The following is a 15,334-nucleotide window of genomic DNA, read 5'->3' as shown; positions in this document are numbered from 1 at the left end:
TTTTAACATAGACGATTTCTCTACAATGTCTCAAATATTTTAGAATAGTGCTCGAATCAATACATGAGAATGAGATGCAGGCTCGGTGATGATCGAGGGTGAGAGTATCTTTCGTATACTTTGTATTGAAGCTGGACCGTCAATCTAACGTAAGTAGAACTCGCTACAGTCGGTATCTTGCAAGAAAGCAGGGTACTTTCGCGGTACTTTGCGGGTGGCTTCGCAAAGGATGCAGCAAATATAAAGGGTAAGAACGTCGTTGAATGCAATTTCGAGAATCGGCAGGATGAGGTGAGGTGAGTTCTGATTCCATCTACGTAAGTCGATTGAAGGTGGGCGTGGATTGGGGGACAGGGCTCAGTAAGAGTGTGGGACTATCGTCGTTGTTTCTTCGCTTTCGAGGACTGAGGTGTTTTCGATTTCGAGGGTTTTGCGGGAGCAGTAGTAGAGGACGAGGAAGGTTTTGAGGAAGAGGGAGGCTGCATGCGAGCTTGTTTGCTACCCTTCGGGTGAGGTGCGAACGCAACTTTTTTGGTTTTACGTCCCGGTTCGCCGTCTTGAGTAGAGGTAGAGGTTTTGGGGTGGTGTTTTCGTTTGTTGTTCTTTCGTGCAGGTGATGATGAAGGTTGAACGTCTTCCTCTTCGTCGAACTGTGAGTCTATATCCAAGGGACCTTCTGAGGTAGATAGGTCTTCCTCGTCCACATCCTCGTCATTCTCATCGCTATCATCCTCGACCTGGTCGTCTCCGCCCTCTACAGCAGTACCAGCGGCAGCTTTAGCCTCAGCCCTCTCAGCTTTCTTTAGCTCCTTTCGTTTCTGTTTCTCTTCTTCCTCCTACAAATCCCAACGGATACATAAGTCATTCTAACCACGAGATCAATACTGAACAGTACGCCGCGCACCTGTCTCCTTTGCTCCGCTATCTCAGCAAGCAACTCAGCCTTGTACGGAAAACTATTCGGTATACCCGGGTCTTTGCGGTGTTCTTTATGCCATTTCGCACCAACAAAAGAAAGTATAGAGAAAAAAATGAGAGAACAGAGCAGTCAGTCATCGCAGCTCAGTAACACAGAGAAAAACAACGAAAGACATACTTGACTTCCACTGAGTATCCTTCTTCGCCTCTTTCTTCGATTTCTTCTTCCCTTCTTTGACTTTATGCTGGATCCTTGCACGCTGATGCGTCGTTCGTCGCTTGCTTGTCTCTGGGAACTTCCTGTTAGCAATGCCAATGTACCATATACAAATAAGGTGACACACTCTTGCGAATCCGAGGCATGTCAGTTCGTGTGGAACTCGAGAGTCGAAACCAAGGCGTTGAACGAAACTTTTTCCGTTTGCGAGGATCACACTTTGAATAGAAGGATAGCTGGCACGTGCAGATTGACACTTTCCTCATTTCGTCTCTGAACAGAAATATGATATATATTGGACAACCTTGGTTCAAAATCATTGTCTTTCATTTTATATTTGAATAATGTACTATTTACACGAAAACGAACGACATGTTGTAACTAAAGTCATCCCTGAAGTGGAAGCAACCTCTATTGTGGCGAATAGACCAAAAGAACAACAGCCGGCGGCGCCTTGCACACAGGTTTGCAGTGCTAGAAGACCAATATACTCCCTTGATGAATGTCTCTTGTCTCGATTGCGTGATCAGACAGAACTTCGAAGAGCACATTGATATTCACTTCGCCGATGACTGTTGCAAATTGGAAGGACAGACCCAAGCGAAGGCACACCGAATGATGCAAAGTCAGTACCAAGTATCCACAACATTCAGACTAAGCATCAACTTCCTAGCTGCGGTTAGCGGTGCTACCATGGTTTCGAAAGGAACACTCTAGATGCATTAGACGCCAAACTCTTTTCATACTATTCGCCACATTGTTGCTTGTGATACTGTTGGTGACGAGTCCGGTGCTTGTGTGTGGCGCGCAGTTTGCCTTTGCCTTACCCTTTCTACGTGTGTTCTCTAATAGCACCTCTTTGCTTGCCGATCGGACTAGACAAGTCGGATGATGATGACTGGACCTGTGTGCCTTTTAACGAGGCACCAAGGCGGTGTCGTTGACTTCTTCGCTACTTTGTTCAGGCCAATGAGAGATCGCATTAGGCGAGTAAGTTGTGGGGCATTACAGGCAAGAATTGAAGCGACAAAGACTAGCATAGACAAGGACGAAAACTTGAGCATATATATCCCCGAGCTAAAATGTACGGGTCGCGGGCCAATCTTCTTTTTTCTTAATTTTCTGGGTTTTCTCGGAAAGTAAATTTGGAGAGATTTTGAGACAATATTGAACTAGAGTCAGAGAAAAATTGCAATGGAAACTTGATAAATGCTTGATGGTGCTTCGGATGGACTTGGACCTTGATCCACTTCCAGCCTAGAAAACTTGTCTGCTTGTCAGAGTACCGACCATGCCGACCATGCACGAGTCAATCCTCTTGTCAAGTGATTGGCACAAGTATCTGTGAAGACCTTGTTTTCGTGGTTTTCACCAACGTGGGTCGCCATTGAGCGCGGCTGCGGAGGCCGGCGGTATGTCGTAATCCCTTATACGAGCAGGGCTACTTCCACGGGGTGGGCTACGGCTGTAGCTGCGGCGATGGCGGTCAGAACCGTAGCGCCCAACTGGAGCTGGGCTGCGGTGACGCCAGTCTCGGTCTCGTCCGTATGGGTCGCGATCCCGACCCCTGTCTGAGTACCGGTCTTTATCTGAATAGCGATCGTAGCGGTCATAGCGCTCACGATCATAATATCTATCCCGTTCATCGTAGTCGCGCCTAATGTCGCGCTCCCGGTACGATTCACGGTACGGGCCACGGTCACGGCGGTCATAGTCCCGACCTGTGTTGCGACGATGACCCATATATTCGCCCGGCGTTGGAGCATGGGGACGTTCAGTAACAGAGTAGTCAACGCGAATACGGCGGCCATTGAGTTCCTGCAAGCAATTTACATTGAGTGTTTCAGTTGGCCCTTGCTTTTGTTTGAAAGACATACAACGCCGTTCAACTCTTGGATGCAACGGGCGGCATCTTCGACTGAGGCAAGCTTGATGAAGCCGAATCCACGAGACCTGTCAGACTGCACAAAAATTAGGCGGGTCCGTACTGGAATTGCTGAACATCATCGTACACGCTGGTCATAGACAATGGTCACTTTTTCAACGCGACCGAATCGACTGAACTCTTCGTCGAGGTCACGTTCTGTGCTTCGAATGCTCAACCCGAAGACACCGAGCACGTTCGAGGGCTGAGGGTTCTGCTCCAGAAACACCATATCAGCCAATAAGCGCTGGCGAAAAAGAGAGTCAGACATACCACGGGAGCGTGCTTCGGCCTTGAGGGCGGAGGAGACCTTCTGCTACGGTAAGCTGGTGGAGGGCTGCGACCACCACGCATCGGACTCCTCGAGCGTGAACGGCCACGCACAGTGACGGAGTCTCGGGGATCCAAAGGCGGGGCAGCTGAGGAGGGAGGCGGCGCGTTGTACGCATCGGAATAGGGGTCTACCGGGGCGGTGGTCTCGCTATACTGAGAACACACAGACATTTGAGACATTGTACGGTAAAACAAGCGGGGACTGAGGCCTGGGCGGACAGAAAACGCGTACGTACCATGGTAGTTAAAGGCAACAACAGCGAGCGCCACGACTTTGCACGAGAAGGGGTAACTGATCGAGCTTACCTCATTCGGCTCTCTAAGACGTCATGTGCTCGAAGCGCGTCTTGCGCGTCTGACTTTGAACTTATTCACTCTCAGCGAACCTCAATCGTTTAATCTCAAGTTCTTCATGGCCTTCTGAGTATTAAATATAGATGCATAAAGGACTAGGAAGTCCCATCTCTATGCCAACAACTAGTGTAGTTCTAGGGACTGGATTCCCCAGTAAGTCTCAGACGTAATCGCAGAGTGACCTGCGCTTACGCCTGTACAAACATGTGGCGAAAACTAGTCAGAAGTGGCACACGAGCTACTTGATCCGCTCATCATCATATACTCGTTGGATGCAAAGTGGTTATTCCGGAGTTGTACCAAATGCATTAATCCAACTCTATTTGGTTCGGCAAAGCTTGCCTCAACATCAGACATGGTTCGATGACCCGGAGCTCGAGTGGAGTGTACAAGCAAACTTCACGGGCTAATACGCCCTTTACTTGGGTCGTTCAGAGATTCCGACATCTGAACATTCAATGATTCATACCTGCACTCCTGGATGGTGTTCATCCGCATGTGTCCAATTAGACCAGGAGAGTAAACCAGCATAGCAGGTGCCTACTAGCTTTTGGACTTAAATAACAAAATGAGAAGTTCTAAAGCTTCTAGTCCGCTTCAAAAGTCGCCTCAGTGGAATTGTAGGGAATTGTATATATATATATAAAGTGCAAAGCTGAAGTCGTGAGAACCAAAGCCTTGTACTGTACAGTTTGCTTACGTCACGAAATTCCCACCCTACGGTCCACTCTCAAAGATTCTGTTTAAGCTCTTCGTCAAGGACACGCCCAGCAACACTCAAAAATGGTGAGTACAGCATGCAGAACAATGTCAATGCAGAAGGCTAAAGTTGCTGTCTATACAGGGTATCGATATCGCCAAGCACCACGTCAGGAAGGGACACCGCACGGCACCAAAGAGCGAGGACCCGTACCTCCTCTTGCTCGTCAAGGTGCGTGTACACATCTGCATTGCGGTTGTACGGGGTTGATTTACCATGGTTGTTTTCAGCTCTACCGATTCCTCGCACGAAGGACGGATAGCTCTTTTAACAAGGTGAGTTATCTAGAGCTACGTCAGACGCAGATAATTCAACGCACACTTTCACTCTCCAGGTGATCCTCAAACGACTCTTTCAGTCTAAGATCAACCGGCCGCCCGTTTCCCTCTCAAAAATCTCAAAAGAGACCGAGAACATCCCAGACCACGAATCAAGGACTGTCGTCATTGTCGGCACAGTGACAGACGACGTACGTCTGGAAGTAGTGCCGAAGGTCAGCGTCGCTGCACTTCGCTTCACGCGCTCGGCAAAGGAGCGTATTCTCAATGCTGGCGGTGAGGTCCTCACTCTCGACCAACTTGCTCTCCGTGCGCCGACTGGTTCAAACACTATTTTGCTTCGTGGGAAGAGAAACTCGCGCGAAGCTGTTAAGCACTTCGGTATGGGCCCGCATACGAACAAGAAGCCTTTCACCACTTCCAAGGGCCGCAAGGTCCGTTATCTTCAAGCTCAAACTATTCTAGTGAAAGTGAATACTAAACACTATTGTCCTTTCAGTTCGAGCGTGCTCGTGGACGTCGCAAGTCTCGTGGTTTCAAGGTCTAAAAGCCTTATTCTACAACAACTCGAGAAGGATGCGACGGTTAGTGCGTGTCCTGCTACCGGTGGGGTCTTATGTTGTATGGGCAGTATGCACATGTTTTTCATACCGAATTTAATCCTCTGTATGCGTCCTGCGAAGCAAAACATATCCGAAGCATGAAACTGCTCTTTTTGAAACTAAGAAAACAAACCATCTATCTAGAGAAAGCAAAAACGTAATTATCCAAGAAACCATCTAATTCAGTTATGCAAGACATGTATGAGCCATAGTTTTGAATGTGTGTATCTGGGAGCGATCACCTCCGTGAACCAAGATAATTCCGCAAAATCTAAATCTTCTTGTCCACCTCTTCGAGTGCAATATCCACAGGAGGCAGAGTCATCGGTTCAGGTGTAGTAAAGCCCGATACTTCCTCCGACTTAACCTTCCCTGCATCCACCTTCTTCACCCTCCTCATCTGCACGCCTTTCAAATACCTCGAACCTCCCAGATAGAAAAACGCCAAACCACCAAACACAAGGACATGTCCGTACCACCCCACGGCTCGCCAGCCTTTCAGTGAATCGACGATGGTGAGAAGCATGAATGGCATTGCTGCGTAATTCATGCAGGCTACTGCGCACATTATTCCGAGGACGTCGTAGATACGTTTTGCGAGTGTTGGTGGGGGAACGTCGTTCTTGCCGATATTTGGAGGAAGGAGTAAGGGACGGAGGTGGTTCCTGCAGAGACGGCCGACTGTTTGTACGAAGCCGCCGTAGAAGAAGGCGACGTAGTAACCTCCGGAGCAACCGTGCTGCGTGTTAAAAGCGAGGAGTTAAGAGAGGATACATAAATAAAAACGTAGGGCGTACCCAGAATGCACTCGTTCCAAACGTCATCATGCTACTCCTGAAGCTAATGGCCCATTTTTTTAGCACAACCAAAGTAATACGTGAAAGAATAAAAACCTACCCAGGTTTCTTGCCCTTCGGAGTGACTCGCTTGTAGACACATTCTCGTAACCAGACATTCGTCTTCATGTTCCACGAATCAAGCATCACTTTGAAGTTTGGTGCGAACTCGATGTTCATGATATCAACGTTTGCAGCGTCATTCCAGACAGTCTCTCCGTTAGGACCGTACCCTGAGAAGCCTGAGCCCGTCAGGATGCTAGCTCCCTGGAAGTGGATTAAGTGGCAAACACCTTGGCAATGGTTAAGTGTTTTACCTCCGTCAAAGTCCAGATTGCATAATATTTTGTTCGTTCAAAGAATCCGCAAATCTGAATGACCACAAGACTATTGACCTGTCAATCAAATATAGGATTTAAAAAAAAACAAGGTAAGCATACCGATAGAGTAGACTCTTCTGCGCAAACCAATCTTCTAGGGAACTAGCAAAGCTGAACTTTCCGATCTGCGTCACATACATCCCAAGAAATACAAGACCAATAACCATCTTCCTGTATGCAACTCGTTTGCGACCAATAGGTACTCGCCGGCCTCCAGGTGTAACGGCCTTCTCCTTCCCTTTCTTCGTTGTGAATAGCGACTCGTCAACGAGTGAGGTATATGAAGCAAAATCTAGGTACGGTCCGATCAGAAAGCCAGGGAAGTAGAACCTTGGAGGATAGAATTAGAGTGATATGTGTATACGTGTATAAAACATATGCCGTACGAGTAACCCAAGAAAGCCAGTAATGAGGGGTATTCTGCAACGCGCTTCTCAAGTTGCCATTTGTCAAGCTCCTGTTAACCACTTCGTTTCAGTACAGAGATATGGCGTCGAAAGTAATAGTTGGTGTACCTTTTCGGGTCGGCGACCATCATACACATTCCAAGCAAATGTCGTTAGCTTCATTGTAAGAACCATCTGTGGACCGGTAACTTCAAACGTTTCGTAGCTCAGGTTGAACATCGCTCGAATGACATGGCTATACAACAGGACTGTTAGACCAGTGTCTTATTACATAGAACCGGTTACGTACTTAACCATTAAGTGTCCCATCACAATACTACCAGTCATCAAAGCCGAAGCATTCTTTAGTTCCCGACGTCGCCACGAACAAATGACCAAGAGAAGTAAGGCGCAAACTCACAAGAAAACAATCCACGGCATGTTCGAGCTCTTCACATTCTTCGCAATGAAGTACGTTGCGAGGACACTTCCAAGTAGCTGAGCAGCACCAGACCAAAGCTCGAGCATCCCAAGGAGGTAGAACATTGTTACTCCAATATTAAACAGGTGTTTTATGGCATGGTGCCCCGCTGGTAGACGGATGAACACGCTTCCAAGCGGATACGATATCAAGAGACATGAGATGAGCTAGTTTCACAATCGACAGAAGAGTGCGAGAGCGTAAGACACAAAATTAGAAGAAAGTCTGGAGGTTAGCGCCTATGACGTGGTGTAGTTGCGCCAAGAAATACAGACCTCAACCTGGTCAACAGACGCGCCCAGAGTGTCAGCCAGAGGCTGGAATATGGCATCCATCACCCTAATGTAAGCCAATCCAGTACGAAGCCCTCTCGAGCTTGTCAGATGTCGACGGTTCAAAAAGAACAAGAAAAGTTGTGTGCCATGACCAGCCTCTTCGGCTGAAGTTTATGCTTCCAGTCCAGTGATCTGCGCCGCCCACGTGCCGTAAACAGTGGTAAATCTTCATTACTCAAGACTTCAACTCAATATTTTTACTCATTTGGGAAAAATTAAAAGTATTTTCGCATAAAATAAATACTAGATGTTATTGGAGAGGACATAATCAAGGAGAAGAAAATGAACTCGACGACAACGGGGGTAATAAAAGTTCAAGCCCAACAAAATTGTATTGATTCAGTAAAAGAATCGTATTCCTTCCAAAGGTTAGCCAGGACCACAAGGAGTATGAGATTAAATGCTTCAGTGTTGTACTGTATGCCCTTACACGGCTCTTCAGAGCAAAAAACTCTGCCTTGACTCTATCCACCAGCTCTAGCCTAATAATTCTTCATAGGCGCACTGGCTTCCGATCCAAATCCCTTCTGGTTATGCTTTTCAAGGAACCGAGTATTACACACAGAAGAATGTGTCCTCGACAAACTGCAACAATGGCACTGATAAGCAGTGTAATAACATATCCCATGACTGTATGCAAACAATCCATCAGTTCAGGTACACACAATACACGGATAAACACAGCATCCGTAAGGAAATTAACTGATAATGGAGGATGAAATGGGGACGTACGGATAATCCAGACCAGGAACGCAAGCGCCTGTACGCCTTGATGTATACGACAGAGTCCGGGGAACAAGTCTAGGTCGAAGTCAAGAAGGAAGCCGTATTGTGCAGGGTCGCGTACTGTATCACGAAAAAGTCGCAACACTTGTATTAGATTATAACCAGGTATATTTTATACTTTTTGTAAATTTTGTTAAAGCAATTATATTCTTCATAGGGGTTTTCACAAGTTAATTATAATTTAATACAAGTATAATGAGAATCTAGAACAATTATTGAAATTACTGATATTAATTATAATTGTACATATTGTCAAGATATATAAGTGATTATAACATAACTCCCAAAATAATAATGTTAAAATATACTTATTATTTTTTGACAGTATAGTATTGTCTTACAATATATACAAATCATTACAAGCATTTGGATAGCTTGCTTTTGTTTTGTATACAGTTTTGTATTGAATAATTAATAAAATGTAATTATATTTAATTATTTAATACAAAAAGATAGTGAATATTATATTATTTCTACGGTCCCAATCCCCGCATCACTAGCAGCCTCTGCCTTGTTCTTCTGCAAGCGGAATTCGTGTCGGTAAAGGATTAACGCGTTCTTGGGCCGTACAAAGTAGTCTTCGTCACCACGCCTTGGTCGTCGCTCAGTCCCTGCGAGTTGAATTGCAAGGTCGAGCAGGTTTTGGAGGTTGAGGCTGTGCCTGTGAAACAGACTTGGAGTGATTTAGCGAGTGACAATAAGAAAGAAAAGATGGACGCACGGCGATGGCGTGCAGCGAGTGTGAGTAGTGCATGCAGGTTGAGATCCGGAGCGTTGAACGAGTTGATTCAGACTGCAGACGAAACTGTGTCTGTGTGCGTGCGCTCTATAGTTTATCTACAGTGTCCGATGGGAGGTGCAGTAAACTGAGTCGTCGATTGCAAGGTGTATCTCTAGGACGTTCCGGCTCGAAAGGTGAAGGTGAAGTGGAAGGCGGACGGACTCGGCTGAGCAGGGAGTGGAGGGCCACTGCTTCCGTTCGAAATGGTGTCATGCACGACACTGGGGAAAGTAAACGCACGCAGTGTGGACCCATCAAGGGTGATGCCAAGCATGGAACGGGTGGGGAAGAACGTGCGCGTCGGGTTGGAGAGAGGATTGCGCCTTTGGAGTAGTCGTACATGGACATTTCGCGAGCGTGTGATCGTCGATTGTTGCTTGCGCTGCAGGGTGGGAAGAAGTATGCGAATTATTAGCAAATTTGTTCGGTATTGGTCAAAAATGCAGATGCGCGAATGCAAATGCAAAAAGAAGACGAACGTAATAAAAAGGAGGACAACGAAGGAGAGGCGACGTAAGAGGCAGAAAGGGAGACAAGAAGTTGAGAGGAGAAGGATGAGCAACTATTGTGCAAGCTATTATGAAGTGGACTGGCTGCTTACGCTTTACGCTGAAGGACTGTGTAGCCAGCTGGGTCGTGTCGTCACAGGATCTGAAGTTCAGTGCGGGCAACGCAGTGGCAGATTAGAGAGACGAATGCAGCGATGTTTATTGTCTAGGTGGTTGCAGCCAGTGTGCCTGCTGGAGGATGCTTGTAGGCAGAGGACTGAGCTGGAGAGAACAAGAGCGACAACATAGCGTTGGGGGAAGAGGGTTGGGGAGATGGTGGAGGTAGGAGGAAAAGGAGTGACGAGAGCAAGTGCGTCATTATATGCACTCGATCTTCGGTACTCGATTATGTAATCACTTCGATATATTGTTTAAAAGTAAAACCAAATTATATTATAAGTCTAACAGAGTGATTGTTAACAATATTAATATATATAATTGCATATTATCTTACCAAAAGTACTATAATCAACTTACAAGCATAATACATTACTTTTATAAATATTATAACCAATCAACTACTGTTGTATATTAATTTATATACAATTTTAACATATTACAATAAAAGTTAAGTACTTGTGTCTCACATATAATATTGTAGTAATACTGGTAGTAACATTACTTGCTTCAAAAAACAATTGTAGTATAATACAATTCTTGTATAAGTATTACATTTATATACAGTTGTTACATTTCAATTACAAGCAAAGTATAATTATAATTTTGAAGTGTAATTGATATATAAGTACATTATTACATTACATTTGCTATTATTAATTACATTTGTTGCGACTTTTTCGTGATGTGCAAGCGCTTCAACGTCCGCTATACACAATTCAATCCTTCAGCATCATTGTCTATTCGAGGGCAGTAGATTATGATAGCAGTAAGTCAGCTCACCGACGAGGTCACTAAGGCCTTTACAACTCTTCGGAAATCCAAAGCGTGCAAGGAAACTCAGGTCAAAATCCGTGGTGGCATCAGCAGCAGCCGCAAGCCAGATAACAGATAAGACAGCTGATAAATAAATATTGATTGTAGTTGCAACCGAAGTCGGAAGACAAACGGAATTTAGTTCCGAAGCATGAGAATTAATGGTATACGTACAAAAGACAATGAGCTCTACGAGTACCCAGGATGTCACTGCATCCCTGCGTATGAAATCAATCAGGAGCCTGAAAGATGACGTTGAAATTCAATATATCAACCTCTCGCTATAAGTGGTTATACAATGGAAAAGACGTACATAGGCACGATGAAGATGATATTCAGCCCAGCAGCAACTATAGCTAAGTACACCCATGGTTGGACAGACTCGTCCAGGACGCCTGGAATGTCGAATGAAACGAACTTGGCGAGATAGCCTGCACATAGACCAACCACAGCAAGTGATAGTAGCACGGATGCAGCTGTGATGGGGGATTAGAGCGGTCGAAGAGTGGATTTAATGTTACAGCACAATGGTGATAGTGAAAATAAACAATTTACCCAGGCAAATAATACGTATGGTCCAGAGTGATCCCATATCCAATAATTTACGAAGAGAATTTTGCTGACCAGAGAAAGGAAAGTAGAAGAGTAGACTAACCCAAGGTATACAGGTGCAGTACGAGGTTCCCTTAAGTACTTCTTGCATATAGGAGGGATCCGTTTAGAACTGTCCGTACGACGTTTGCAACGCAATTCCGGTACCTTTGACACGATAAGGGGCGCCAATCTTCATCAAGAGAATACGTATCACGTCAAAGAAACATTAACAGGCAAGGAATCATTGTTTCTTCCGCCGACAAGATCTCGTTAATTTGATTTTCGTCAAGTACGCCCTAGATTAAACCTTTTCAAGAAGCTTTGCTCCTTTTTCGCGCATTAGATCACACGCGAGGCGGGTCAATACTTGATGATTAAAAATAGATTATGGATGGAAGTGCCATCATGGTGGAGGATGACAACCTCTGCTGTACAAGGCGTACTTTTTGCGGCGTACTTTTGCAAGAGACTTTGTTGAGGGATGTCGTCGCCGAAAATAAATCGCCCCCACAGCCACTCGAAGCATTCAAAAACGCAAATCATGATTTCCATTCTGGATCGAGGGCTCAGATCAGGTATAATAATCTTAAAGAAGGGCAAAGTCAATAGGGGGGCAAGCAAGAAAGGAGGGATGATAGAAGGATAGGAGTAATCTTTCGACTGAGGAAAGTATATAATGTATAATCAAGACAAGACAAGTAATAAATGTCCAATCCACGAAGTAAAACACAAGGAACAAAGGGGTTTAGATGACTCATGTCAAATACCATCGATCCCTCAAATTTCAGTTCATGTTTCAAATGTGATGCCTACACATGCACGGGCTGACCCTGAGCAGGTGGGTACTGTTCCGCTGTCAGTGTATGGATGTTGGTAGGATGATTTAGCTCCTTACCGCGTTCGTGGGCCACGGCTGTTGCATCGGCGCCTGCATTGGTGCAGCAGCGGGAACAGTCTTCCTAGCAAAGAAGTTCGTATCGCGCACTGTACCCGTCCAAGGCTTGTTCTGCCTGAGTTGAGCAAGGATTGCCATAACGAGGAGGCCGGAAAAGTAACTCGTGACTAAAAGATCGACCAAAATTAAATCACTCTCAGCACTGCAAATGAATCGAAGTGGATGGAACACCACGAACGGATGATCCAGTTCAGGAAACCGAACGCCTCAATGGCTTGGTATGAGTGACAGAGCGTACCAGCGGTGCCTGCGAAGAACGTGTCAATTCATCCATCAAATTAAAGTATTTGTAGAATGATTTACTGTCTATTCTGTCGGCGACACTGCAATCCACGGTCTGTCCGTCACTTGCAGAAGCTGTAGTTGCGGCTGACGCCAACCACAAGATCGCCAGAAGGCCTGCCATTCGACACCTCTTGTTTAAATATGATTGCTTGATCAAACAAACTTCGGCGTACCCGTGACACCCAGCTCAATGGCCACCCAGGACGTTATTGCGCCACTCCTAATGAAGTCAATGGCAAGCCTAATCAAGCAGAGTAAATAATAAAGTCAGAAGGCATTTTACAAGAAGTCCAGAATGGAGAAGGGGGGGATACAGACATTGGCACGAAAGCCAAGAACGTGATGAGGGAAATTGCAAGAGCGAGCGCAGCGAAGGCAGGAGCATCAACTCCGAAATTGGCCAACTGGGCGATATAGTTCGCAGAGAGACCAAGGATGATAATAGAGAAAAGGAGTACGACGGCTGTCGTCGTTGCGATTTTAGAATCAGCTGACTTGAAAATCTTCTTGAAGCAGATATCATGCGCACCGAATACAGCAATTCGCCCAACCCACAGAACGTTCAGTCTACCCATTTTGGTCTGCAAGAGCCAGGGGAGATGGTGCGGTACGAGGTGTTTGTGGATAAGAGGAGCACTGCTCTCTTGAGGTCGTGAAGAGGAAAGGGGGGCGGAGGACACAAGAAAAAAGAGCCGCTGTATTCGGTTTAATTTATATTGTGAGGCAGTCGCGAGGGTTGGGCGCGAGCATGTCGATCTCATCTCGAAGACAAATCAAGCAGGCTTCTTCTAGAGACCCTTAAGTTTGACAGATCTTCCCGCGCCCGTCACGGTGCCTCAAGTCTGATGGTGCTCATCTGAATCATCATCGCCTTAAGCAACGTTCCAATCCAACGTTTCGCGGAGTAGAGAAATAACACCTGTGAACCAGCTCGAGTTTGCGCTGACGCTCGGGCCCCCGTCGTTACGAGTCGTAATGATTTCTTCGCAACCTTTTTGTGCTATAAACATCCTGAGAGAAATGGAGTTCATACCAACCAAGATGATCGAGTCACGGGTAATTCCACCGCATTTTACCACAACTACTATAAAAGGATAAGTAAACCTCGATTAGCCCTGAACACGATAAAGACGTGGTTCGGACCTATCGCACCGCTGTTTATGTTGATCCGTACCTTTGCAAGAGATTTCACGCTGAGCAGTTCTGCCTCGTGAGCTACTGGTCCAGCTAAAGTTTAAGAAGTGTTCATCGCTCTGAGGGGGGGAAAGTTGCACGATAGATAAACTTGTCTCGGCCAAAAGATGCCAAGGCTAACCAAGGGACGTTCAGCGCTGCCACTCGGGAAGATTTTCAAATCCTGTGTGCTTATGTAAAGAGCAACCTCATTTTGGGTTTCGCACGCAAGCGACACACAAAGCCAAGATCCATCCAAGTCTATTCCGTAAACATGAAGTCTCGTGAGCAATAGATAACAACCGGAAAGCACTAGACAAGAACGGAAGTCAAAAAGTAACCACAGGCTTAGACAAGGTGTATCCAAAAACGTGACCGTAAATAAGCAAACCAGATGAACAGTGAATAAGTAAAACGTGGGATTTATCCGAAATCCTTGAACAAAATGGCTATGACGGGTCCTGCGAGTCTTTACATCGTCGTCAGAGAATGGATAACAACGATAAATATGTCAAATGGTCAGTGGGACAAATTACACTGCAGAACAAAGCAAGTGATCCCGAACAGGTCCATGACTACAAGAAAGCGAAAAAGCCTCCTGGATGAGTAACATACGGATCCGCTAAAGTAGCTTTTCCTCGACAGTAAAGTCCCGTGCGTGTCGTGCATCCCGGTAATCATTCATATCAAACCAGCCAATAGCGTGTTCAGCTTGTGTGCCATCTGCCGCGGTGGCCACACCGCCCTGCTTGTCGAGCTCGAAGCGCAAATGCACATGTCGCGCCCACAAGCGATGGGAAAGGAAATGGCAGAAAAGTATGAAGATTGCGAGGAACATAAAGAACAATGTGCGCGGCTTGAACTGAAATATAGGCTTGTTCATGCCTGCGCCATGCTGTATACGTGAAAACACGCGTTCGGACATGGTTTCCTCTTTTGGTTCTGGTGCAAGAAAAGCGATACGGAAGTCTCTCGCACCAGTAGGCGAGGAAGGCGTAACGATGATAGCAGGAAGAGCTGCTTTGTCGTCGACAATGGGTTTTGAAAGATCTAGAACAAATTCTGTGAGCCTCAACGATAGATTCACAGGAGTTTATTAAGACGGACCAAGCGGAGGTGGAATCAAAGCCCAATCCAAACGCTGGGGAAGTCGGTGACGGCGCGGAGGAACTGTTTCGCGTCGCCAAGGCGTCTCATCAGCGGCCGTATAAGCGCCTTCCAACGGCATGACAGCTCACCAGACATTTGGGAAACCGAGTTGCTTGATCTGAGAAGGCGCGCGCGCAGTAATCGTCAAACGCGAGGCAGCAACTTAGACGTGAGTGAATTGTGCTTTCACAGGAGCGAGAGATACAAATGAGCGTGGTGAGTAAACGAGTGTAACGACCTAGGAGCTGAGTGCAACAAGGCGTTTTGTGTATGGCGAAGACTGCTTATGGGTAGCCGACCGAAAGAGTGAGGTCGTAGGCTAACAC

The 15,334-nt window shown here is 46.1% G+C and overlaps 6 protein-coding genes across 6 annotated transcripts; 1 reads left to right on the top strand and 5 right to left on the bottom strand.

Annotated features, from left to right (window-relative positions):
• Positions 1 to 802: 802 nt before the first annotated feature.
• FOMMEDRAFT_89599 (GNL3L/Grn1 GTPase) lies at positions 803 to 1,281 on the bottom strand (the record flags this gene model as incomplete). The annotated part of the gene is made up of 3 exons (XM_007268194.1): positions 803 to 987; positions 1,097 to 1,207; positions 1,263 to 1,281. The coding sequence occupies 3 exons, from the start codon at positions 1,279 to 1,281 to the stop codon at positions 803 to 805; spliced, it is 315 nt and encodes a 104-aa protein (XP_007268256.1).
• Positions 1,282 to 2,059: 778 nt separating this feature from the next.
• On the bottom strand, positions 2,060 to 3,540 carry FOMMEDRAFT_125540 (RNA-binding domain-containing protein). Its single transcript, XM_007268193.1, has 4 exons — positions 3,333 to 3,540; positions 3,148 to 3,276; positions 3,013 to 3,096; positions 2,060 to 2,953 (listed from the first exon to the last, which is right to left on the bottom strand). The coding sequence occupies exons 1-4, from the start codon at positions 3,411 to 3,413 to the stop codon at positions 2,504 to 2,506; spliced, it is 744 nt and encodes a 247-aa protein (XP_007268255.1). The 5' UTR covers positions 3,414 to 3,540; the 3' UTR covers positions 2,060 to 2,503.
• Positions 3,541 to 4,510: 970 nt separating this feature from the next.
• On the top strand, positions 4,511 to 5,495 carry FOMMEDRAFT_125538 (60S ribosomal protein L18). The gene is made up of 5 exons (XM_007268192.1): positions 4,511 to 4,532; positions 4,591 to 4,677; positions 4,737 to 4,781; positions 4,841 to 5,218; positions 5,284 to 5,495. Exons 1-5 carry the CDS (start codon positions 4,530 to 4,532, stop codon positions 5,329 to 5,331), a joined length of 561 nt encoding a protein of 186 aa, XP_007268254.1. The 5' UTR covers positions 4,511 to 4,529; the 3' UTR covers positions 5,332 to 5,495.
• A 6-nt stretch (positions 5,496 to 5,501) lies between these two features.
• On the bottom strand, positions 5,502 to 7,846 carry FOMMEDRAFT_125536 (MBOAT-domain-containing protein). The gene is made up of 10 exons (XM_007268191.1): positions 7,745 to 7,846; positions 7,410 to 7,636; positions 7,299 to 7,325; positions 7,118 to 7,244; positions 6,989 to 7,059; positions 6,663 to 6,932; positions 6,540 to 6,609; positions 6,284 to 6,489; positions 6,184 to 6,226; positions 5,502 to 6,125 (listed from the first exon to the last, which is right to left on the bottom strand). The coding sequence occupies exons 1-10, from the start codon at positions 7,802 to 7,804 to the stop codon at positions 5,658 to 5,660; spliced, it is 1,569 nt and encodes a 522-aa protein (XP_007268253.1). The 5' UTR covers positions 7,805 to 7,846; the 3' UTR covers positions 5,502 to 5,657.
• Positions 7,847 to 12,255: 4,409 nt separating this feature from the next.
• Positions 12,256 to 13,261, bottom strand: FOMMEDRAFT_135248 (uncharacterized protein; the record flags this gene model as incomplete). Its single annotated transcript, XM_007268190.1, has 7 exons — positions 12,256 to 12,291; positions 12,342 to 12,508; positions 12,580 to 12,648; positions 12,705 to 12,800; positions 12,860 to 12,927; positions 13,005 to 13,149; positions 13,216 to 13,261. The coding sequence occupies 7 exons, from the start codon at positions 13,259 to 13,261 to the stop codon at positions 12,256 to 12,258; spliced, it is 627 nt and encodes a 208-aa protein (XP_007268252.1).
• A 1,220-nt stretch (positions 13,262 to 14,481) lies between these two features.
• FOMMEDRAFT_158095 (uncharacterized protein) lies at positions 14,482 to 15,087 on the bottom strand (the record flags this gene model as incomplete). The annotated part of the gene is made up of 2 exons (XM_007268189.1): positions 14,482 to 14,909; positions 14,967 to 15,087. The coding sequence occupies 2 exons, from the start codon at positions 15,085 to 15,087 to the stop codon at positions 14,482 to 14,484; spliced, it is 549 nt and encodes a 182-aa protein (XP_007268251.1).
• Positions 15,088 to 15,334: the final 247 nt, after the last annotated feature.

This window comes from Fomitiporia mediterranea, assembly GCF_000271605.1.
Source record: "Fomitiporia mediterranea MF3/22 unplaced genomic scaffold FOMMEscaffold_8, whole genome shotgun sequence".
In the NCBI taxonomy this organism is placed as follows: Eukaryota; Fungi; Basidiomycota; class Agaricomycetes; order Hymenochaetales; family Hymenochaetaceae; genus Fomitiporia; species Fomitiporia mediterranea.
This window is presented reverse-complemented; position numbering and strand designations above follow the sequence as displayed.